General features: G+C 39.5%; 1 protein-coding gene across 4 annotated transcripts in view; it reads right to left on the bottom strand.

Annotated features, from left to right (window-relative positions):
- Positions 1 to 835: 835 nt before the first annotated feature.
- Positions 836 to 25,313, bottom strand: part of KAT7 (lysine acetyltransferase 7) — a 34,311-nt gene continuing 9,833 nt past the window's right edge. For 2 of the 4 annotated variants that reach the window (XM_059670668.1, XM_059670670.1), the window contains exons 5-15: positions 22,354 to 22,436; positions 19,275 to 19,364; positions 17,761 to 17,859; positions 14,846 to 14,956; positions 12,969 to 13,160; positions 9,720 to 9,809; positions 9,354 to 9,494; positions 8,205 to 8,298; positions 4,568 to 4,714; positions 4,062 to 4,168; positions 836 to 3,203 (exon numbers count right to left, since the gene is read on the bottom strand). In XM_059670668.1, coding sequence (XP_059526651.1) covers positions 3,102 to 3,203; positions 4,062 to 4,168; positions 4,568 to 4,714; positions 8,205 to 8,298; positions 9,354 to 9,494; positions 9,720 to 9,809; positions 12,969 to 13,160; positions 14,846 to 14,956; positions 17,761 to 17,859; positions 19,275 to 19,364; positions 22,354 to 22,436 — 1,256 coding nt within the window. In that variant the 3' untranslated portion in view covers positions 836 to 3,101. The remainder of the gene's footprint in view (positions 3,204 to 4,061; positions 4,169 to 4,567; positions 4,715 to 8,204; positions 8,299 to 9,353; positions 9,495 to 9,719; positions 9,810 to 12,968; positions 13,161 to 14,845; positions 14,957 to 17,760; positions 17,860 to 19,274; positions 19,365 to 22,353; positions 22,437 to 25,313) is intronic. The other 2 variants (XM_059670669.1, XM_059670672.1) reach the window with 1 other exon arrangement.

Raw genomic sequence — 25,313 nt, forward strand, 5'->3', positions numbered from 1 at the left:
CAGAATACCCACCTTGCAGTGAAGTTGTGTGAGGACTGAAGGAAACCATGTAAAGGGAGGGCTTACTGAACAGTTTATTCCTAAATCAGCAGCAGAGCCAGAATGGGCACAGCTTCTACTTCCTGGGTTAGGTCTCTGGCCCCCACCTGCTGCTTATAGAATCAACTAACATCCTTTGTCCAAAAGTTTTCACCAGTTCCATTATTTTTTCTGCAGTGGAAGCCACTAGAAGCATGGGAGCTTGTGGCTAAAGCAAGGAAATCTAACTAGGAGAGGATTAGTCAGGACCCAGATGCAGCAATAACGCCAGACTTGCTCTTCTAACGAAGGAGCCTAAGCAGCTGAGATTCTTTCGTGCAGATAAAAAAGGAGTCAGAGGGGATAGACAGTTTTCCTACAAGTTGACAAGAAAACCGTTCCTATACTTGTGATTTAAACCAGAGAAATCCTTTTATAGTAGGTCCTCGAATAACACCATTTCGTTCAATGTCGTTTTGTTGGAAGTTGACGAGATGTGGCAGGAACTTAACTCTGTTTATATCAATTAGCTATGGTACAACTGGTTTTGTTAACATCGTTTCACTTAAAGGCGCAGGACCTACTGATAATGTTAAGTGAGAACTTACTGTATCCTTATGTAAAGAAAGGGGGGTGGCAATCAGTAGAGGTTGGGGACCGGGACTGTGCACAAAGCTTCAAGTGCCTTGACCTCTCACCATTCTATTTCCATGGTCAATATTACCTACTTCAATTGTCTCAAAATGTGAAAGCATAATTTCCCTTTGATGCAAATATTTAGAACCGTGAGATTTGGGCACACATCATACACTAAGAAAAATGTTAAGCGTCATTTTATTTAAGCTTCTCTTTGTGCGACCCTCCACCCCTCATAAGTGGCACACAGGACTCTTAATCTTGCAAAGGAGGACCCTTAGCTGCCCGCAGGGATGGGTTCTCACCACTACTGGCCATGGTGAGCAAAACCACCCCAGCAAATACAAACCCCACCCTCCTGCTTTCCATCATAGAGATAAGTGCCCAACCTCCCTTCCCCTGCACTGGGTAAACGCTGCAGGAAAATAGAGCTACTTTCAGGAATCATGCAACCCGAGAGAGTCAATGATTAGAGGTGATACAGCTCACTATTGGCTAATGAGCTGGAGATGAGAAGGGAGACAACTCTTCCCACCTTTCCACAAGCATCAATTAATTGTAGCCCATCTATCCTAACTTCCTACTGAGTCATTTGCCCTTGAAATCAGAGGAAAATGAACTTAATGAAAAAATGACTAATACTGACTAGTCCTTGCTACACATACCTATTAGTTGGAACCAAAGTAAGGCAGAGAATTTATTCCACCACCTGCACAAGTTCAGAGTAAGCATACCTCTGCAGATCGGCTGCATCACAGAGAAAAGATATCCCACAGCCACAAACCACACCCTCAGATAGTTTACCGTTAGAGAAAACAGACCCCAAGTGCATTTCCTATTAGTGGCAGGTGAGCTGCACTGTTTCGTAATAAGACCTCCTGTGTGAAACAGACATAAGCAGAGAACATGCTTTATTGAGTAGATATAGAACAGCACATTCTACCACATGTGGGGAAGGGTTAGCTTCAGTAAAAGGCCTTACCCTTTAAAAACCCCCAGTGAAGTTGCTTTTGGATAAATTTTAACAGTGACACTGAAACTGGCAGGGAGCTGCCACTGAACATGCTTAAAATGAGCTCCCCCCAACCCACAGTGAATATTAAGTAGTGTACAGAGATGACAAGAGAAAGGCACAAATGACCAGAGTCGGGATTGTGGTGAGGGCTCCGTAAGAAGACAGCAGTGTTATAGGCGATCAAGTTGGGAAGGGTGACATGTCACACATCAAAAGCTGCCCCAAAATAGCAGGTTATAATGGGCTAGAGAGAAATTAGAGGGAGCATTTCTTCCTTCACTTCAATACCACCAAAGATAGGAGATCAGAGAAGAGGGGACGGTGGCAAATCCCAGAAAGGAAATGGAGGAGTTCTTGGATGAGCATAAGCACTTGAGCCTAGAGGGAGGGTGAGGCACTGCTGAAAAGAGAAGCAAACTGTGGCGGGTGGCCATTCTACCTTGCTGAGTCATGGGTGGAGATACTTTCAATTAGTTTCCACTTCTCCAGGGATGTTCAGACAGAAATCAGTGCAACTTATGTGGAAGTAAAGGTGTGCTAGGTCAGACTGGTACTGGTGAAATGGTTTTGCAGTTAATGAACCAGTCAACATGCCGCATAAAATGGAGAACGGGAAATTATTTTGGCACCTGCCAACATAATGGGGGCATGGAGTCAGGAGGGAGGAAAACATTTACTATTGGGCACTTTCTGGTGAGGCAAAAAGCATTCATTCCCTTCCACCAAGACATGGCCCACTGCCCACAGGTGAACTCGGCACAGAATCTCCGCCTCTTCCCTCTCTCCATCTCATTCACATAGAGGATGTGCTGTTCTCAAGACTAATCCCTGGGGGAAGCTTCAAAAGGATTTGGCTCTGGTCAGCCTGACACTGATCAAAACAAGTCTTTCCATAAAAATGGAGGAAAATATTTCAAGTGAGATGAAACCCAAAAGGAATGGACCCCTCCCAGCACACACACGCTGAAGTGTTACCTCTTCCCTGCCCGGCCAAAACACACATGTAAGGAATAATTGGAAAGGTCCCGGCAGTGGCAACTATATTTGGAGGTCTGGCGACCAGGCGGCAAGAAACACTATTACAAGTTTAGAAGACACAACACAACCTCATGGGGCTAGAGAGCATGAGGAGAGAACCGGTGACTGGACAGGGACGGGACCAAACAGAACACCTTGGGTCAGTGCTATGAGGGACCTGCGCTCAAGTCTAATATAGATCCCATCCGGGCAACCTCACTGAGGCCGAAACAACAGTTCCTCAGAACCAGCGTCTGCAGTGTACACGAGGATCGGAGCCAGGACAGTCCTGAGGGGGATGGCCTTCCCAAAGGATACTGTACTTGCCAATCACAAGAGCAACAGAAATGACAGACAGATCCCTAGGGTACGGATTCCTACTGCTGGGGTTCGCTGGCTCAGGTAACAGGTCACTTTAAGTGCCCTTGGGAGGGGTCCATTTTAAACAGCTGGGATCCATGGTTTTATTGGAATTGGATCTCTTGGCCTCTTTGGCTATCCACTCATCAATCAGGTCCTAGAGGAGAAAAATGGGAAAAATTACACACATTAAACTAAAATGGCATGATATATGAATTCCAACATGACTGTTAGCAAAGAAGGAACCACGAAAGGTTTAATAATATACTAAGGTGTAAAAAAATTATCTTTAACTTACAAAATGCTTTACTAGCAAATCCATTCTTCCTACTACAGCCTTAGTAATAGCTGAAAATCATTAGTCATCTTCCCTAATGATAAATATGAGTCAACTAAAAATATTTTAAATGGCCTAGCCTATGTGGCTCAGTGGATAAGCATCAACCTATGAACCAGGGGTCACAGTTCCATTTCCCATCAGGGCACATGCCAAGTTGCAGGTTCGATCCTCAATGGGGGACAAGCAGGAGGCAGCTAATCAATGATTCTCTCTCATCATTGATGTTTCTATCTTTCTCTCCCTCTCCCTTCCTCTCTGAAATCAATAAAAAAAATATTTTTTTAAAATTGAAAATGGATTTGAGAGAGCTTTCTGGAAGGAATTTAAAACCACTTTCACAAGCCCTGGAGTTTATTCATTCCACTCTACAGATGAGTAATTTTCTCCAATCTAAGAAAATTATTGAATGCTAGAAGTGTTGTATAAGATAGAGCTGCTTAACTAGTGCCATCCAAATGAGACAGGAGCTACCAAAAGCTTCTGACAGGATAAGGTAGGATAAGCCGATGGAGGCATCACTGCACGCTAAAGAAAAGAGTCCATATAAAAAGATGCACATAGTCAAACTCCTTTAAGAAGGGAAGCTTACCTTCCCTTAGGGTGAGTAGGGCCCCACTTTGCTGTTTAGGCTTCCAGGGACATTTATTAATGTGCAAGGAGCTGATAAAAACTTACCTGTCTCTTTAAAACTAGGTGTTTTCCTTTCCAATACTTGAGCATCTGAAGGGCTTGCAGAGTGCTGACAATGTCCACAGGATTCACAGCTGTCTCCTGGCTAATTTCTGAAACAGAAGATCTACTAAGAACCTGGCCAAAATGCAGACTCCCTGATCAAGTCCCCTCCTAAACCCCTCCCCCTTACAGGATAGGCAAATGATCTCCAGATGGTTGGAGCATTTGATACTCAACCCAACCTGCTCAGAAAAAGTTTATGAAGCATTCATTTGACCAGTCCAAATAACTACAAAAATAGACATTACAGCAAGAAACCACTCTTGGCCCCTACAGAAATCAAGTTCAAAGACCCATATTCAGTGGGCCTCCTGTTAGGTCCAGATAAAACACAGAATGGGGCATTATCTTTGCAGGTTACAAAGCATGAATAGGGCCAAGTGGAAACGTTAAAATATTCAGTGGAGTTAACATCTTGGGTAACAACCATTCTAGAGTCAAAAACCAACCTTTGATAGAAATCTCTTTGCCTTGGAAATTATGCAGGTAACGAAGAAGCACTTCTTTCCAGTAACTGCGATAGCTTATGAGCCCCAGATCTGAGAGGGGACGTTCTGGGGAGCCAACTTTTTCTTCCACTTTGGAAAGCAAATAACCTGCCAGGGAACAAACACACAGGCTTTTTTTTAGCAACACCATATCCCATCCTAAGAGAAAAGAACAGTGTGCCAACGTGGAAGAAGTTGTATGGAGTACTCCGCAGTACCAGTTAGAGTTCAGTCAACTTCATTCATTCAGTGGGATACTATATAGCTGTTGTAGAGTATGCTGCCTTTGTATAAGCCAAAGGGGAAGAATGTGTATTTGCATTTACTATAATAGACACTGAAAATTCGGAAAGACTAATAGGAACTTTAATAGCAATGGTTATCTGTAGGTGTGAGTTGGGAACAGGATACATAAGAATTGGGATGGGAAGCCATTTCATTACATAGCTTTTATTTTTCACATTTTGAACTAGATTATCGGAACTATACCTGAAGAGGGCATGAAAGCGCTACTACACTCTTTCCTCATACCTTGCCCTGTGCATCTTTCACTTGGAGGTTTATATATATGCCTATCATATCCTTCAATAAACTGGTCAAAGCCCTGATGAATTTTTCTGAAGATCTAGTAGTCCTGAGATTGCCTTCCCTTAATGATCCAATTACCTTAAAAAGATTTTCAGTGAGAAACCTCTAAAGATGAAGAGCTAAGAAAGAAAGTTTCTCATCAGTCATTCATGCTCTTTCAATGCTATAAAAAGTCTTTGCAACAAAGTACTAATACATGCTACAACATGGATGAACCTCGAGAACTTATACTACATGAAAGAAGCCACACAGACAAGGAGCAGACTATATGCTTCCATTTATATGAAATGTCCAGAATGGGAAAATTCATGGAGACAAAAAGTAGATTAGTCCATAACACTGTATGTAATACCTATGTACGGTGTCACATGGGTACTAGACTTCTGAGATAATCATTTCATAATTATATAAATGTCTAAAACTATGCTGTACACCTGAAACTACTACGTCAACTGTAATGGGGGAAAATTTAAAGTATTTTAAAAAAAGGTTAGCCCTGGCTGGCGGCTCAGTTGGTTGGAGCGTCATCCCATATAGCAAAGACTGCAGGTTCGATTCCTAGTCAGGTCACATACCTAGGTTGCAGGTTTGACCCCTGGTTGGGGCATGTATAGGAGGCAACCAATTGATGTTTTTCGCCCCCTCCCCTTTCTCTAAATCACATTAAAAAAAAAAACACCCAAAAAACAAAAACATATCCTTGGGTGAGGATTTAAAAAAAGTAGATTAGTAGATGCTAAAACTGGTGAGATGGGGAAATGGGAAATCAATCATTGCTAATAAATATGAGATTTTTTTGGAGGGGAAGATGAAAATCTCAACCTGGATTGTGAAGACTATCGCACAACTCTAAATGTAGTAAAAAAGAATCACTGAATTTTACATTTAAAATGGATGAATGTATAGCATGTAAATAACACCTCAGTAAAGTTGCTTTAAAAAAACAGATTTTCTCAGTACCACCTATGAAGTAGTTGGGGGGGGAGGGGGGGGACCCGAATCTCAAGAAGCCTCTATCTAAACATTTACCATTAACACTATAGGACACAGTCAGCAAAATTCAGTCTGGGAAATACTGGAAAATGAACCTGCTTTCTGCAACAACTAAAGAGCAAAGAAAAAGAGATGGAATGGGAACTTTCAGATTTAAAATGTTTTTGTTGTTTTTTTAAAATACATTTTATTGATTTTTTACAGAGAAGGGAGGAGTACAGAGAGTCAGAAACACCGATGAGAGAGAAACACCGATCAGCTGCCTCCTTGGTATGTGCCCGCAACCAAGGTACATGCCCTCGACTGGAATCGAACCTGGGACCCTGAGTCCCCAGGCCGACGCTCTATCCACTGAGCCCAACCGGTTAGGGCTCAGATTAAAAATGTTTTACAAGCCACACCTATCAATTCCAATATATCAAATCTATCTGGATCTGAGTAACAATAAGAACAAAAATCACAATATAAGGGTATTTTGAATACTGTAATTTATATTAAAAACTTTTTTGGGTGTTCTTATATGTAAGAGGTCTTATCTTTTAGCAATATTAAAATAACTGAGGGTGGGAATATAAGTAAACCAAGATTTGTGCACCATGGGGGTCCCTTGGCCTGTCTTGCACCCTCTCGCAATCTGGGACCCCTTGGGGATGTTGCAGTGCCCGAAGTAGCAGGAGGCCGGGGAGAAGCCCAAACCAGGGCCGGGCGCCGCGTGGCTCCTGCTTATCCTGGCCCGCTGTGCCTGCCACCTAGCCAGCAGCGCTTTCTGCTGCAGCGGCTCCCAGCTGTGAGCCTGGCTTCTGGCGCCCCCCCTGTGGGGAGCACACCGACCACCAGGGGGCAGCTCCTGCATTGAGCATCTGCTCCCTGGTGGTCAGTGCACATCATAGTGACAGGTTGATTGGTCACTTAAGCTTTTATATAGATAGAAGATAGGCAGATTATTCTACTTTTGTATATGTTTGAAAATTTCCATAAAAATCATGCTGGTAATAGGTGTTACCCATTAAAGATACATAATCTCCGTCCCCTAGAATTCTAATTTGGACTAAAGCATGTGGAATGACAGTGAACGCAGTAAAATACAGTTGATTCTCGTTATTCACTGTACTTATGTTCTAAAAAGTCACTGCAAACACTAAATTATAAAATACTGAATCATCGCTCCTAGGAAAATAGAATTAGGTTCCAGCAAGCCTCTGGTCACATTTTTGTCAACCAATCAATATGTAACCTTTTTATGTATTTCTGTTTAACAACACTTCATTTAATAGATATTGTTGATACAGTAACTTTGAACTTACAGCACAATAATCTATCCCGAATGAAGTGTAATACATATTTCTCTGTAATGTACATCAAAGCCTTTCTAGACAGTATTTCAGCACTATGTTAGGTGTCATTTAAAATCAGTAACAAAAACATGAAAAATATGACACTAATAGACCCTTGAAAGAACACTTGATTATACTGAGAGAGCTGAAACAAGTCACCTGTTTGACCTCAGATGGAAATGTGTGGTGACTTTTTTGCTGCTACACACATATCCACAAATGGCAGCAAAAGTATTGCTGCCAATACTCTGCCAAGAGTATTGATTTTGGGGTTACAAATAAAGTTCTAGGTAGTAAGAAAATTCCCAAATACAGAAGCCATAATTAATGAGCCCCAAAGCCTCTATCAGGTATACAGGCTGCCTCTAGAAAAGCCCTTACAAAACTGAAATCCCTAACACCCACGAACAGATTTGATGCCTTATGCATGTATGTGCTGTTCATAAATCCCAAGCTGGGATCATCCTAACAACCTTACTTTATTCTCCTCTAATCTCCCACCAAGCTCAGGGTCCTGTATTCAATGTGTACCAGGCCAACTGATGATATTCAGGTTCTGCCGACTTACTTGTTCACTTAACACCAGTATGCATAGGCTACAAGCCAGGAATTGTAGAGACCACAGGACAAAAAGACAATATTCACATGTTCCCTGCCATACGGAGCTTAGCAGTTTCACTTACTGAAATCAATGAGCATCTTGCCATAGCCCTGCCTCATGTACTGAGGCATAGTAAGGATACAGGATACATTGTAGTTGAGGAATGAATTCTTCTCCTAAAATCAAGAACAGATGAGCAGGTCATACGAGTTTCAAACTAAAGGTGTCAGCAGACAGATACAAAATAAGGCTGCTTGCAAAGTATCTGGCTAACCAGTCCTGGGAGTGGCTGTCCGGCTCACAGCTGTTCCACACTCTTTATGATGGCCAAGCCATTAACCCCAGGGTTTCCCCAGCTCGGAGACCTCCAGTCTCTCTAAAGGGGGCTGACTCTGGGCTTTTTATAGTCACAGAGCAGGGCCAAACGGATTAGACTGCAGAGTCAGGCTAGGGCAGCTCCCTTCAAAAGCAATTTCTCAAAAGGGGGCTGGTTGCCTACTGAAGAGAGAGATCCCAAACAGTAAGCCCATTCTGGAAGGAGGTCAAAAACAATCCAATCATATATTGTAGGATTCCATTTATGCAAAATGTCTAGAACAAAGACAGAAGGGCTGGGAGGGGTTGAGTGGAAATGGGGAGTGATGCTTATGGGTACGGGCTTCCTTACTGAGGTAATGAAAATTGCACAACTCTGCGACCACACTAAAAATCACTGTACGCTTTAAATGAGTGAATTGTACGGTATGGGAATTACGTTTTTAATAAATTTGTTATCTTAAAAAGTCATAAACACATTCTGGCTTTGAGTCTTTAAAGGCACTGTGGCATTATCATGGGAAGAACCTAGTTTTTTTGTTTCGTTTTTTTCCAAAAAATATGGCAAAAGGAATATACTCCTGGTTTCGAGCTAATAACATAGAAGAGGGCAAAGCCAGGAGAGTTGGCTTGACTACAAGTTGTGGGCTTGTGGGTTAGAAGGCAGGGCTCTGGCCAGTAATTAATAGGCATCTCCAACCCTCAAGTCCAGAAATGAATAAACCAGAAGCTTTTAATAAAGAATGGCACATTTTCATTAAACAATCTTTGACATGGATTTTCCTTTTTTTAAAAAGGGAAGGGCTGTCATCATTATCCAGAATATGACCTTTTCCTGTCAGTGATTTGCGTTCCCAGTGCCAACATCAATCACCCTGCTCCGACCATAGCTTCTTAATCTCCAGATCCTGCTGACCTTGGAAAAATACCCAATCAGGTGACAGCCAGTGTTGTCCGCTTCTGTCATAACATAGAACAGGAAGGGCTCCACATCATAATATAATGTTTTGTGGTCCAGGAAAAGCTTGGCCAACAGGCACAGGTTTTGGCAATAGATCTGGAAGCAGAAAAACAGAGTTCATGTGTGGGCCAGTGACTTCTGAACTTATCAGATAAAGGCCTAAAATTACAGATCAGACCATTGTAGTTAATGAAGCAGAAGTGTATTTTGGCCAACAGAAGAGTTCTATCTTCTTTACAAGGTGAGATGGACACAAAACAAATTCCTTCTGAAATCTGTCAATGTACAACCACCCCACTTTCTTAGGTCACCACTTTTTACCTTGTTTTTCTTGCCATCCACTTCAAACACGGATATTGAACCTTTGCGATATATCTCATCACCAGGTGGGTGTTTCCACACACACTTGGCCTGCAAGAGAATGGAACGGACATCAGGGAAACCAACCTTCCCAGCAAGATTGCTGCTCAGAAAAGAACTACAATGTTAGTCAGCTGAGATGACAAATAGCTGAACACACTTGAGAACATGTAGTAAAACAAGATGTTTTCAGTATAACAATTTAAGGCTTCTAAATCACTGTAATATATTTATGATATTTTCTACCAGTTTGGAGTGTTTTCTGGGTTATATTCTGGCATCGTTTCAATCCAGGAGATTAAAACCATCTACTACATAAAAGCCAGATAAATAAAAATAGCCTTGCTTATTAGAAAATGCCTTGCAACAACAGGAAATCCTTAAGCAGCTTATTTCAAGCAGCTTAGAGTTAAGATAGGAGTGCTTTACTCTCACCTTTACCAGTAACTCCTCTGGTTGCCCCAAGTGTCCCCTTTGTTACATAAGGAAATAGGAGCAAATCCTTCTGTGCAAAAAAAAAAAAAGGGGGGGGGGGGCGGGGAGGCAAGGCAGCTTGGTTGAGCAGCAGGAAGCTGGGGTGGAGGGTGGCCCCCAGCAGCGCTGGCAGGGCACTTGGCCACAAGAGGGCACAAGGTACCACTTTCCTTACTCTGAATCGTTAACAGATTTAAAGCAGCCAGCCAGCCACTGCTGTAAATCAGGGATTTTCAACCTTTTCCATCTCATGCACACATAAACTAATTATTAAAATTCTGCAGCACGCCAAAAAGTATATTTTTTATCAATCTGACAAAAAAAGGGTATAGTTTTGATTGTAATTACCTATCCTTTTTGTTCCAAGGTTACTTTTTTTAAAAAATATATTTTGATTTTTTACAGAGAGGAAGGGAGAGGGATAGAGAGTTAGAAACATCAAAGAGAGAGAAACATCGATCAGCTGCCTCCTGCACATCCCCTACTGGGGATGTGCGTGCAACCAAGGTACATGTCCCTGACCAGAATCGAACCCAGGACCCTTCAGTCCGCAGGCCGATGCTCTATCCACTGAGCCAAACCAGTTAGGGCCAAGGTTACTTTTTAAAAAATCAGGCCTACACTTGTTTATAAGAATTTCTGGTTCCAAGAATTAACCAATCAGCTCTAGCTGGTGTGGCTCAATAGGTTGGGCGCTGTCCCATGCACCAAAAGGTTGCCCATTCAATTCTGGTCACATGCCGAGGTTGCTCATATGCTCAGGCTGTGGGCTCAATCCCTCGTTGGGGGTGTTAAGAGCTGATCAATGTTACTCTCACATTCTCTCTCTCTCTCTCTCTCTCTCTCTCTCTCTCTCTCTCTCTCTCTCTCTCCCTCCCCCCCTCCTCTCTCTCTAAAAATCAATAAACTATTCTTAAAAAAGAATCAACTAATCAGATGCAAACTTATTATGCAACCTGACCAATAAGATGCAGCTCTATTATATGACCTATATGTTTATGGTTCAAGACAGGGCATTCACACTGGACAGACGGCTATTGTGTTGCCTGTCTTTTTTGTATTTTACAATCTAAGGGGAAAGATGTCAGTGCCTCTGACTAAATAGTCAATTATTGTATGTTTTAAAAAGTTCTTGCAGCACACCAGTTGAAAATCATTGCTGTAAATAGGTGAATTCTTGAAAGGTTTTATGTAAATACATTTAGAAAGCATACGTACATATCCAGAACATTTTCCATTATATTTTTATTGTGACTTTTGGTCAACTTAAGAATCATGACCTAATTTGTCACATGCAAATCCAAATATTAATTGAAACTGCTTTGAAAAAGTTTCATCTATAGTTTGTCCCTATCACCACCACCCCTTTACTCATGTGGCTTTTCCCAAAAACAGACAAACTAACACAATTAGTTTAGAAACAGAAGCCAAACTGGGCCCAATTCAATGATTATGCCTGAAGCAATAGGAATCAGAAGCATGGCTTACTAGGTAAAGTAGGTTTTTATTTCCTGAAATTTGGTTTTTGTAATTCATATAATACAGTAGAGACCCTCAAAAATTCAGAATGTTTACTTGACCTTCAGATTTATCCAGACCCTGTTTTCTCCACCTATTACTAGTTCTTGCTCTCTTTGGCTGTTTTATTGGTTAGTGCCACTAAATAACCAGAAACAAAAAGAAAAAATGGCAAAAATGGTAAGTAGTTCACATCAATAAAAATAGCAGCCTTACTTTCACATAGCAAAACCATACTTTAGTTTATCTCCATGGTCTACAATCATGGAGACCAGTCCTGCTGATACCATCCTCCCCTGTGCCCTAGTGTCCCCACCAGTCTTTGCCCATCACCTCCCCTCCAGCACTCTATCCTCACCCCAAGTCAAGCGTGCCAGAGTCTGAAGGGCTTCATTCATAGGAGTGGTTTGGGCCACAATGCTATCAATTGTGTGCTTCAGGGTTAGAAACACACACAAAGAAAGTATCACCAAACTGGGGAGAGGAATGTAAGAACAGAAACCATGGGAAGCCTGGATTATGGAGGTTCACCATATGGAAACCTTGGGAAGTAAAGATGGAAGGGGAAGGAGAGACACCATAAAAGGCCTAGAGCCAAATTATGTTAGGACAATAGAAACAAGATAAAAGAAAGCTTTCCCTGTCTGAAAGAGTTATCTCTGTCCCTTACCCTTTCCTCAATCCTACTCCATGGCAGAAAGTCCCTTTAAGACTTTAATTCCACAACTAGGGAAAGGTGGCTTAAAGCGGCAAAATAGCTAATAATAAACAATAAAATCAGATTCAAGTCTTTATTCCTAAAAGAAGAAAGATGTTCTGAAACGAAAAAAAAGCAATAAACAACTTCAGAAGGCACCAAAGGACCCATTCTGTTAATGAAGTCTATTTTCATCTAATTTGCAATACTTAAAAACTAAGGGCAGAGGTCATCCATCTGCAAAAGAACAATGGAAAAAAGCAAGCAGCAAGAAAAAAAGACAGGGAGGTGTGTATGACAGGATGTGGATAAAGGCCATTGGCTGCTTTAAGTGCCACCCAGCACCAGCCAAGCCACAGGCTGTGTACCACCACCCTAATGTGGCTTTTGATTTTCTATGCCTTCATCCCATTCCTGTGGACCACTGAGAGGTGCTTAGATAATTGTCATTAGGACACATGTCAAAATGTAGAGATCCTATTGCTTACGGCCAACATGATCATGAAACCCAGACAACTTACCATGTGTCGGCGGAGTATCGTTTGGCTCTTCATGTACTTTAAACAGAATTCACACATATAGAGCCGTCCGAGGCGTGCATATTCTTCAGGATAGGGAGAATGGTACCAAGTATCAAGCTCATAGCGGCCAAAAGCTATTGTTTTAATCATGTTGCTCCCCTCTGTGATTTGGCCTTGCAGCCTTAACTTCTCCTATTGTACAAAAGACATCAAAAGTCAAAGGAGGTTTAGAATTATAGTTCACCTTTGAACAATATGGAGGGTTAGGGTCACCAACACCCCACCCCATGCAGTTGAAAATGATGTTTAACTTTTGACACCGCCAAAACATAAATACTAATAGTATAGTGTTGACCGGAAGTCTTATCGGTAACATGCAGACGATAAACACGTTTTTAGTATGTTATATACTGTAGTCTTACAAATGTAAGCTATAGAAAAGAAAATATTAAGAAAATCATAAGGAAAAGAAAATACATTTTTAGTATTTATTGAAAAACATTCATGTTTAAGTGGACCTGCAGAGTTCAAACCCATGTCAACTGTAATCATCTTTGTTTTTGTAAACTATGTGCATGCCATCATGCTAAGCTATGAAAAAAACACACACATTTGGCTTCTAAACTCATGAGAAGCTAACTGAAGAGGGCTGGCGACATGGCCAAGGGTAATAGGGAAGGCTCAGTATAGGTCCCAGTGAAGAGCAGCTTTTCTCTGCTACTTAGAACACTTAGGGTCTCCTCTCTTGAACATCAGAACAAGTCTCTGGTAAAAGTGTGTTCTTACTAGTCTGAACCAAACTGAATTCTAAAAGGCAATCTACCACTAATATAAACCCCCCACCTTTTATAAGACATTCTAAAATTAAACAGAAAAAAATATCTAGAATGTGCTTTACATATTTCCAGCCCTATGTATATCTACATGACATATACCCACCCTCTCAACCTAGGTCCTTTAAAAAATGTTTTTTGAAACATGGACAGTGCTTTACTTCTGAAATCTGAAGTCCAGGAAGCAGAAATATGTTTGGATATCTATCTCCACTCAGTCGCTATGAGGTGGCTATAGGATTTTAAAGCAGAACCAGATAGAGCATTGAAAGGCTAGCCTAGGAGTGCCCTGGTTCCAGAGTACACCTAGAGAAAACCAGCAAAGCCGCCCATCCCAGCCAAGAGCAGCTAGCAAGCCCTGCCACCTACAAAACTTTCAACAAGCGTATCAGAGGATTTTTAAATGAAGTAGTCAATAAAATGTAAAGAAACAAAAAAGAGAGGAAGAGATTTACTTTACAGAGATCCCCTCAATCCATTTAATCAATCACAATTTTCATAAAGCAAACTTATTGAAAATTCTGCCGACAGTATCAAAACTAAATGTTAACTGTTGATAAAAATCAGAACAGAAAACCAGCTTAATTGTAAAACTTGGTTTTGTCAAAAGATTAACTCTAAAATGTCTGACAAAAGCCTTTTCCATTATCCCTCTTCAATATTCTTCTTATTCTTTTACAGTTGTATTGAAGGGCTGAGGCACCCCTGAAAAGGGGAGTCCCAGTTTAAGAGAACAACAGGGTATCTCTCAGTCCACAGGTTCTCAGAATTGCAAATTACTAGAGGCAAGGGGGGTACCTATTGTTTTATTCAGCCAACCACCTCCACCAAAACAGGTCATCAGGAAATGAGGTGGAGGGAGGAGGGGTAATTAATTTTAAATATGAATGGGAAGGCAGACAGTCTCAAGTAAGGATAGCTGGGGGAAGGGGAAAGGGATTCAAGCAGCAAGGTACATTAATTCCCATCTAACTGATCACTAATCATTTTTCTTGGGCGAACTGCTCCTCACAAATGGTCCTCAGCTAGAGGCTTACTACTCACCAAGTCCTCTGAAGCGCGGGCTTGTGCTCTTCGGAAAAGATCTAAGTCATACTCGCTCGTCAGGTTTTCCAAGAGAGGTTCCCGCGTGTTCCCGTAGGTCTGCCTGTGTTCCTAGGAAAACAACCAGAGCGTGAGACTTTCTTCTTCTAAGAACACCATCTACTTCATTTCAATCGATGCCAAGCTATTTTTTCTAATGCCTACCATATGCCAGGCATTAATTACCCTAGGCACCATGGATTTGGCAGACATGCTATTTATCAGGTAGGTTAACGCCAGAAGACACCCATACTCGCTCTGGTGAATCTGGAAAGGAAATGCTCCTACCACCTCTCCAAAAGGGAGTTTCATTCTTCTCTATCTCTAAATGAGCACCTCGTGGATAAAAATGCTACGCCACCGCCCCCATTTGTCCCTTTGAAAACGTGCACCACAGTATAAGTAAGTATAACAAACCCAAAAGCACCACAGATGCCTAGAATCCTGAGATCTGGAAGAAACCCTAGTGGAAACTCCCTCCTTTAGAAACAAGACAAAAAAAACAAACAAATCTCAAAGCCTTAGAGTCTGAGATTTTAGACTGAAAGGTAAATTTGCAGGTAGGAAAGGGCAGCTGTATGAAAGTGTTTTGTAAATTCTTTCCCTTGAACTTCTTCGCCATCATTACACTGTCCGCCAAAGGCATTGTCATGTTCTCACTTTAGAACTCCAGCCCAAGCATGTATGAAAAACTAGCTAGCCCCTTTGAAAAATATTTTACTAAATACTAAGCAAGAACAAGAGGAAAGAGTCAGAAAATTAGAAACATTAAAATAATCCAGTTTTAAACAAGTATCAAACCTTACCATGGCATTCACTACAAGTATCCTTTCACTGGAAAGACATCCTACAAGAGGAACTTCCCTTTTAAACCTTTGATTCTAGCCCTTCCCACTCCATCCTAGACTCCACCTCCCACCCAGAGAATAGAAGATAATGGCAGTTAGGAGGAGTGAATGGCTCATCCCAAGAAGAACATTACAGATTTCACACATATATTAGCACATGAAGAAACCATTCAACAGTACCTGTATGCCTAGTAAAGTTTCTTAAGGTTAACCTGGGCCCACCTGATGTATACCTTTTTCAATTTGGACTACATCTAAGTATTGTTCTACTGTCATGAACTTTTTATTTTTTAACTTAAAAAAAATCCTATCCAGCATTTTCACCAGGAAGGTTGGGTCCGAATAACCTCACCCAAACAATAGAAAGCAGATGTTTGTAAGATAAATTTCAGGAACTTTTACTGCAGACACTCTTTCTACCTGTATGATTCTGGGCGAATTAGCTCTCTAAACCTGTTTCCCATCTATAAAATAGGTGAAACACCATCCATCTTTGCTACAGATTATGGGAGCAAAATAACCACAGTGCCTAGCACAAGCACTCAATAAATGGCATTATGTGTTACCATACCATTACACCTCTACCCAATTTGTAGATAAAAACATTGAACAATACAAACAGAGGTATACAACCTTGCAGGCTCCTTCCTCTACACATCCCACACAGTCTAGTGTAAGTGTTTAGCTACAAATTCACCCCACAACCCACAATTCATCTCACATTCGCCCATCTCCATTTACTCATAAAGTCCTTTTCAAGACAGTGACGACTACCAAAAAAGTAAATACAGTTGGCATATTTTTGTCTTAGTGACGCCATGCTGACTGCCTAAGTAATCACAAACCATACTTTCAATAATCTACTCTAAGGACTAAATAAGCAAACATTCCACCTCCATGAAATAATTAAAACACACACACACACACACGGACACACACACACACACACACACACACACAAAATGCATCAAAGAAAGACTGAGCGATCACATGCCAAAATGTTAACAGTGATTTATATTTTGGAGGGTCATTTTTACTGTAATTTTTCTTCTCTATTTTTTTGGTATTTTCAGTAGTTAAGCATTTGTTAATAGGTTTATAATAAAGTAAATCTTTACTTAAAAATTAAAGTTATGCAAAATATTTTTAAATTTTTTTTACTGATGGATTGATTTTGGAGCGAGGAAGGAAGAGAGAGAGACAGACACATCAATTTGTTGTTCCACTTATTTATGCATTCATTAGTTGATTCTTGTATGTGCCCTGACAGGGGATCAAACCTGCAACCATGGTGGATTCATCTGGACAACTGACCTCTAACTAACTGAGCTACCCGGCCAGGGTATACAAAAGTTTCTTGAAGAAACTTTAACAAAAATGAGGAAACTAGTTTAAGATATTAAATTAAAAATAGAATTCAAAGCTGTATTTATAGTAATAACCAAATTTTATAAATAAGGCATTATGTAAAAAGCTAGGCTACATCCCAAAATGCTAACTCTGGTTATTTTTCAGGTAGTAGGATTAATGTTTATTTCTGCATACTTTCCTTAATTGTTCTATATTTTCTACTACAAATGTACATTACTTATAAAACTAGAAAAAAAGTTAAAATACTACAAAAAGATTTATAGATTATATCACCAAATTAATACCTATTATGTAGGAATTTTATTTTTCCATTAAAGTGGACTATAGCTTATTTTGAGTATTTCTCCTTAAACAGACATCTCCATTATCATGGCATTTGAGAGGGTAAATTTAACCCTTTAAAGCTAAAGTAAAGTTTACAAACAACTAGAGGACTGAACTTTTTTTTTCATCTAAATTCTAACAGTATTTTTTTTTTTTTTTTTGGAAGACCTCTGGTTTCCACTCATAACAGCCAGTTTTGGGGGAATTTAGTAAACTTTAACTGCCAGAGAACAGTCCTTATACTTATAGAGAATACCAAACAACAAATCTGAAAAACAGAAGCTTAGAAACCAAAAGAAGTTCATGCTAATTAAATAGTTAACTTTTTCTCACCAAGTATTTCTCTTTCTGTTCTTTGCTCAGTCCGGAATTTCTTTTCTTCCTGAGTTCAGCGACCTTCTCCTTATATCGCAGCTGCCTGTCTGTTGGTGCCTAAAAGGAAGAAGAGGAGAAAATTGGCAAGCTAGGTAGAAAACTTATTGTGTAATTAGTTTCAAAATGAAAGTAACAACAAACCGGGGAGGGGGTGGCGTGGGAATGTCAGATGTGTTACAACCACCATGTTAAAATGATTGGCAATTTTAAAATTCCAAATCGAGTGCCCTGTCAGTTAATATGAGTTCAGGAATGTACTTATTTTGATATTAACCGAAATAGAACATGAATGAAGGATGGAAGTCTCCACCAAAGCAAAAGTAGTAAAATAAAGATCATTTCAATTCAATAAGCATTTACTGAAAGCTTACCGCTTTACAAGCACTGACATAAAAATTCAAAAACTGAGTAAGAATAGAGCCAAAGATAAACAAAGAGAAGTGTAGCTACCATTTACAGAGTGCTTATCCCCCAAGCACTGAGGATAGGGACGTTAGATGTATGATTTAGCTGACTACCCTGCTAGGTAGGTATTAGTCACTCCTTTTTATTAACAAGAAAATAAAATTTAGGGAAGTTAGCTGACCTGTCCAAGACCACACTGCTAGAGTAAAAGAATCACAGTATTCAAATCCAGATCTGTTTGGTTCCAAAGCCAAACTTCTCCCTCATCGCCATGCTTCCTCTGCTATCCACCTATAACCTACCTCAAAAACAGATATCACATGGTGAGCTATGTATATATAATATGTGACAAGGCCAAACAACATTCTGAGAACATTACAGTAGGAATGCATGAAGAAGAAATGCATTAATGGTAGAAGTTTTGGGAAGAATTTCTACAACAGCTGAGAGTTGTACAAGGCCTTGAAGGGTAAGTACAATTTCTTCTTGGTACAGGAATATAGAGTTTGGGCAGAAAACCAGCAAGAGTAAAGACCAAGGGCATTCAGGGAGAAAAAAGGAATTAAGTGTAATCAGTGGGTATGAATGTTCAGAAAAGCAGAAGGATTAGGGTAAAGCAGCATCTTGGAATTCAAGGGAAGAGAGAATTAGAAGAAAAAACGACATCAGCAACAAATGTCAAATGCTGAGGAAAAGTCACTGGTGATCTTGGAAACATTCTAGCAGAGTGGAAGCGTTTGAAGGTAAATTACAATGGGTTAAAAAGTAGATGCAAAATGAGGAAATAGAGCAGCAGGTGTAATCTTTCAAATAACCAGGATTATCTGTTGTTGTTGTTATTATTATAAATTGCATGCTTTCTTTATTTATGATGTAGAAGTGTTGGTTTCATGAAAATTTACTATTTGAAAAACAATTATGATTCTGAGTTTGACTAAAGACCAGTTATTTAGACATAATACCATAGGAAACAAGAGGCATGAAATACCCAAAGACAGTCATGGGCAGAGCATATCCAAAACTTGGCTCTCAACTGGGAATGGCCAGAGCTTTAACAAGGCCCATACCTGATGCCTGGTTGCATGCCTGTTGTTGTCATCTTGCCTGTGGGACAGCATCCTTTCTTCTATCTGCTTATCCCGGCTCTGTGCTCTCACCTGCAACCAACAACGTCAATAAATCCACCTGCTTCTACAACTGTTTACTTAACGCAAATACAAGAACAAATCCCCTGAATTTATGGGGTACTTTCACTTTCAAAGGGTCTTCACATTTATTATCATCAAATCTGTAAGATACAGATAAGGCAAGCTTCCATTCCATTATCTCAGCCATTAACCGAGAATCAGAGAAGTGAAACAATTACAACTAAATCATGATAAAACTAAGAATTTGAAGTTTAATTGATGACTCTGAGCCTGGACTCTTTCCACTGTACAATGAAAAAGAAACAGTGCAAGACAGAGGAAGTGCAAGAACAGAATGAAGAAGTACAGAGAAAATGTTAGATGCCTGGGGTCAAGTCTATTAGGAAACTTAACTATGTAGTTATGTTATCTTCGACAAATCACATCATCTTTCCAACAGTTTCGCTTTCATCTTCTGGTAAGTGAGGACTCATATACAACTGCCTATTCAACTTCAACAAACTCAGCACGGTCAAAACAGAAGACTGACATTCTCCCACAGATCTGCTCCACCCAAATCTTCCCTACATCAATAAAGAGCAACACTTCCTAAACAAATGATCAGGGCAAAAACTTTAATGCCATCCTTGATTCTTTTTCTCTCACACCTCACATCAAACCCATCAGCAAGTCTATTACGCTGCCTCCCTCCAAAATATATCCCGAATCCAACCAATTTTAACTATCTTCACTGACAGAACAATAGCCCAGGCCATTGCCTACTGCCTGAACTTTGGAGCAGCCTTCCAACTAGTCTACCCTGAGTCAGCTCTTGCCCCCTCCAGTCCATTCTCCACACACTAGCAAGCTGTGATTTTTGAAAAGGGTTTATGAAATTACATCACCCCTTTGATAAAGCCTTCCAGCTGCTTCCCACAGCCATCAGAGTACAAATATACCCCTTGTGCCAAGACCTTCAGGTCTTTTTGATCTGGATCCGGCTTCCTCATTTCCCATCATGCTCCAGTCACAGTGGCCAACTTTTGGTCCCTCAAACCCAACAGTTTGTCTCCACCTCACAACCTTTGTGCTTGCTCATCCTTCTACTTAAGATCTCTCATCCTACATCTTGACACAACTGCCTCTTTGTCGTCACCCATGACTCAGATCAAATGCCAGCACCTCAAAAAGGTTTTCCTAACGCCCCAAGCAAAAGCAGTGCCACACCCCTTCACCACCCCCAAAGCAGTCACTTTCTGAAATGGCTTTAGTCTTTTTGTTTCTTATATTTATCACTTTATTAAATTCTTATTTACTTAGTAATTTATATGTTGATTTGGCTTCCCACCATGAGAATGTAAACTCCTTGAATGCAGTAGCCTTTTATCTCATTCACAGAATCCTTAGTTACCAACAACAGTGTTTGGCACATGCAGTCACAGAAATCTAGGACTGAATAAAAATGGTCATATCACTGAGAGCAATCATTTACCAGGACACTTAGAGTAATCATATACATGCAAGTATTTTTAAAATGTTAGAGCTTTGAATAAATGTGAGGAATTAGTCTAATCTTTCCATTTGGGATTCTAAATATAATAAAAATATGTGTATCTTTCAGAAATTCTCCTGATCCTCCAAGCACATGTTCCAGTGGTAAAGATGGATTATGCTGAGCCTGATTCCCCTTGAAAGAGGAAAAGTTCAAGTAATGCTTTCCTTTCTTCAGAATTTTATTCCACTACTGAAATTTTTATTTTTTAAAAAATAAATTGCTAAGGAAGTATGCTTATATTGCTACAGGCCAACAATCTTAAATTATAGCTTAGGAAGACTTTTATGTAAAACTATTGACAGTATCAGATCGTTCTGTTTAGAAACAAGAGGTAGAGACAAGTCTCAAAAAACAGAGATCACAGCTATTTTCAGAGAAAGAAGCACATAATGCCTTGTCAGCTTTGATGCAGATGTTGGTAGAGCTGCTCCCGTTCTGACCTGGTCTCAGACTAATGGGAAGACCTGCCCCTTACACTTACACAGAGCAGAAGAAACTGCCTTGGTTATACAAGAGAATTGGAATGAAAAATACAAGTGTCCTCAACCTTAAAATCCATGTAAGCATTGGCAGTATACTACGTTGCTGAAAGAATGAACACATAAGGAAACTTTCCATCCTGTGGTCAACTTGTAAATAAGAGGAAAAATTCCTAAATCAGGGAGAAGTAATGTTAGCTGGGGAATCTAATTTTCTCAGGATGAAACTGCCTCAGACAGGAATAAACCTGTGATCCTGAACTTATTAACAAAATAACAACCACAAATCAATACTCTGGTTTAACCAGCTTGGATAACCTATCCAAATAGTATCCAAGCAAACCATTTAATTAACAATATTCTCAACTCTTGCTTCCCATAGTTAGTTTTCTGGTTCCATCCTTGGTAGCAGCAACCCACACAGAAACATATAAGATAGGATCTTAGGTTCTACTTCTAAATCAAAGGTTATTTAAGACTACATTTTCCAAGAATTTAAAACAAGAATTAGCCAAGAGTAGATGTGATTGAGAGTAACAAAAAGGAAGACTATTCCACAGAAAGAAAAAAATTATGAAAACTTTTTAAAAGCAAAATGTCTTCATAGATTTACAAGATGAGAACTTAATGCATAAATACTGAGACCATATATTTATGCAAATCAGTACTTAATGAAAAAGGTCCCTAGAAGTCTTTGTTACTTTCAATGAAAAATAATGCATTAGAAGGTGATTCTCCAAATATTCCATAAATAATCTTCTTGTTAATTTCTTTCAAAGCATTCATTACATACTATAATTATTTTATCTGTTTAATTAACTATTGTTTTTAAACACAGTTGTTTTATATGATGTTTCCTCCACTAGAATTTAAGAGGGAGGACCTTGCCCACTGTCCACACTGGATCTCCACTATTTAGCAAAGTGCCTGGCAAATGGTAAGCACTTGTGATAAGTACATGTTGAATAAACGAGAACATAATTACCTTGCACTCGTCAGCTGAGAGGTTGTGATAAAGCGGGCATCCTGAGATGGAAAAATGTCTCTCATGTTTTCCTGTAAGATGTCCTGTTAAAGGAGGGGAAAACTTAATTTCAAGATAGAATATTTAAGCTTAGAAAGTGCTGTTTTTCTCCATAACAAACCTGGTTTTTTGCTATATAATTTTTATCAAATATATGTCTGGTCAAACAGATTGAATCAGACAGACTGAATCCAAAAGTGGTAAGTGCTACTAAGGACCATGAGTTGCACCCACAATAAATTCTTTCCTTCCACAGGTTGAATGTGGCAATATTTGAGGATACTTGTGTATTTCAATATAAATTGTAATTCCTTCTGTTCTGATGATGTATTTCTCAAATTGCAAAATGTCATAAAGCCATACACTTATAATAAAGGCACAAAATCACAAGCAGGAATATTCTCTTTTGGCAGAATTTAATTTTCCTATGTTAAACTGATCAAGTCATAAGGTAACAAGTGTACTTCATATTATGCAATTTTATCCTAGCTGATGAACCTCTTTCAATAATCAACAGAAACATAAAAAATAAAGAAGGAAATGGCCTTTTCTATTCATATAAGCAAATATACTTGATAGTTTGGGGCCAAATTAAATATATTCCTTATTTGGGTGGTGGGACTGGTTTCATTTAAAGATTTAGGCTTCTTCCATAATCAAACTTTTAAACAGGCAGTTTGCACAAGGCCCTGTTATGAGGAGAAAATGTTAGGAATAACAATACAAAAAGGCTCATTTTACCTAAAGGGGCATCTCCTCATTTTTCTATTTTTCATGTGCTGAAAACATACAGGGAATTAAAAATTATTTCCTTTTTAAACATCTCAACCAAAAGTTTATAAAACACCCAAGATAGAGAGGGATGGTGAGAGAATACAAGTGGCATAAAAAGATAAATTGGCTAAGTTAAATCACTAGTCTACGGATATCTTTACCTTTCTTTCATAAAAAAAGACATTTAATTTTGTGTAAATGAGACACTGGAATTTAAAAAATTATACTTCATGGGGAAAAAAAGAAATAAAAAAATTACTTCATGATTTATAGAATAAGCTTTAAAGGGCAAAAATAGTCCAAGTTTTCAGGGAGATGGGAATATATGATACACAGACTGCCATTTCTCTGAAACTGTAAAATACTAGTGGCCCGGTGCATGGATTCGTGCACATTAAAAGGAAATTAATTAGAAGAAATATTTTAATATCGCTATTTGCCCTTTCTCTATAATAGAAGTGTCAACCAAATTCATGATCGACAATGACAGATTGAAACACATACATGCAATTGGCGCCAGCAAGAGCTTTATATGTATTGCACATGTGCGAGTCAACGTTTATTTTTAAATTGCCAGTGCGCATCATATGTAACGGTCGGTTGGACGGTCACTTAGCCTTTTGTGTGTGTGTGTGTGTGTGTGTGTGTGTGTGTGTGTGTGTATATATATATATTTATAGGTAATTTTTAGAAATCCATACATTTTTATCTTGGGCACAGAAACTACCTCCAGTGGTCAAACACAGTATATAAAATCTAAAGTATCACCGCTACGGCAAGCCTTTTTAGATATTGTGCATTTATAACTTCTGAGTAAATTATTCATGTTTTACTTTATATGTAAACTAAAACTAATTTAATGTGTCTATATTAAAAATTTTAAAAGGACAGCTGATCTATTGACCTAGCCATTGCTATCCAACAGATTTTCTAAAAACACCAAATACACACATACAAGGCTATCCATTACAGTACTAATCAAAATAGGTAAAAATGAAAAATAATCTAAATGTCAATCAACATAGGACAATTTAAGTAATTTATGAACTATCAATACAATGGAATGCTCTGTATCCTCTAAGTGCTAATAATGTAAAATACCCAAGATATCAAACCAACCATTGTGTATTTTCCTTTTTATGAATACCAAAACAAAAGACATATGTGTACATATACGTGTGCTTACACTGTATGTATAGAAACTAACTAGAAGCACTCATAAAAATTACCAACAGTAGCTTTATATCTGGGGCATATGCAGGAAGAATTTTTACTTATGTACTTCAAGCCCTCTTATAGGGTTTTAACTTTTCATAGGCACATATACTTCCATACCAAAATTTTTTTAAGTTAATGCCATTGCTTTGCCTATGATAAAGAGTAGAACAGGATCAAGAATAATTTTGGAAGCTCAGGTTCATACATTTCAAACTCTGCAATAAAATAAAACCAAAAGTCAAAATAAACTTTCCTCTGACCCAGCACCTCTATATTTACCCTCTGGTCTACCTCACTAAGGGGGCTAAGCCCTGGGCATAACTAACGCACAATTAGACCCCTGCTCTGACTTCATCTCCTCTTCTCCATTCCTGTCACTCTGCCCCAGGCATAATGGCGCTGAAGTGCGCCTCACATTGCTTAAGCATTCTCCTGCCCCAGACCTGTGGCACTGCGGTTCCCTCTAAGCTTATCACTTAGTCCCCTGATACTCACATGGCTCTTTCTCACTTCTTTCAGGTTTCTCCTCAAATGTCAAGGTATCAGAGTGGCTTTCCCTAATCTACCCTCTTTGCACACCATACTATGTATTTTCCTCAATAGCATGTATCTCTAGTTAATGAATATATGTAGCTATCTGGTTTGCCTTTCCCAGTTAGCTACCTCCAAGAGAATTGGGATTTAGACATAGTCACAACCATATCACCAGGACTTTATTTACTTTTAAATATGTTTATTGATTTCAGAGAGGTAGGGGAAGGGAAAGGGAGAGGGAGAGAGGGAGGGGGGAGGAGAGGAAGAGGGAGAGGGAGAGGGAGAGAGAGAAACATCAATGATGAGAGAATCACTGATAGGCTACTTCCTGCACGCCCCCTTTTGGGAACTGAGCACACAACCCAGGCATGTGGCTTGACCAGGAATTGAACTGT

The sequence above is a fragment of the Myotis daubentonii genome, chromosome 16 (assembly GCF_963259705.1).
Source record: "Myotis daubentonii chromosome 16, mMyoDau2.1, whole genome shotgun sequence".
In the NCBI taxonomy this organism is placed as follows: domain Eukaryota; kingdom Metazoa; phylum Chordata; class Mammalia; order Chiroptera; family Vespertilionidae; genus Myotis; species Myotis daubentonii.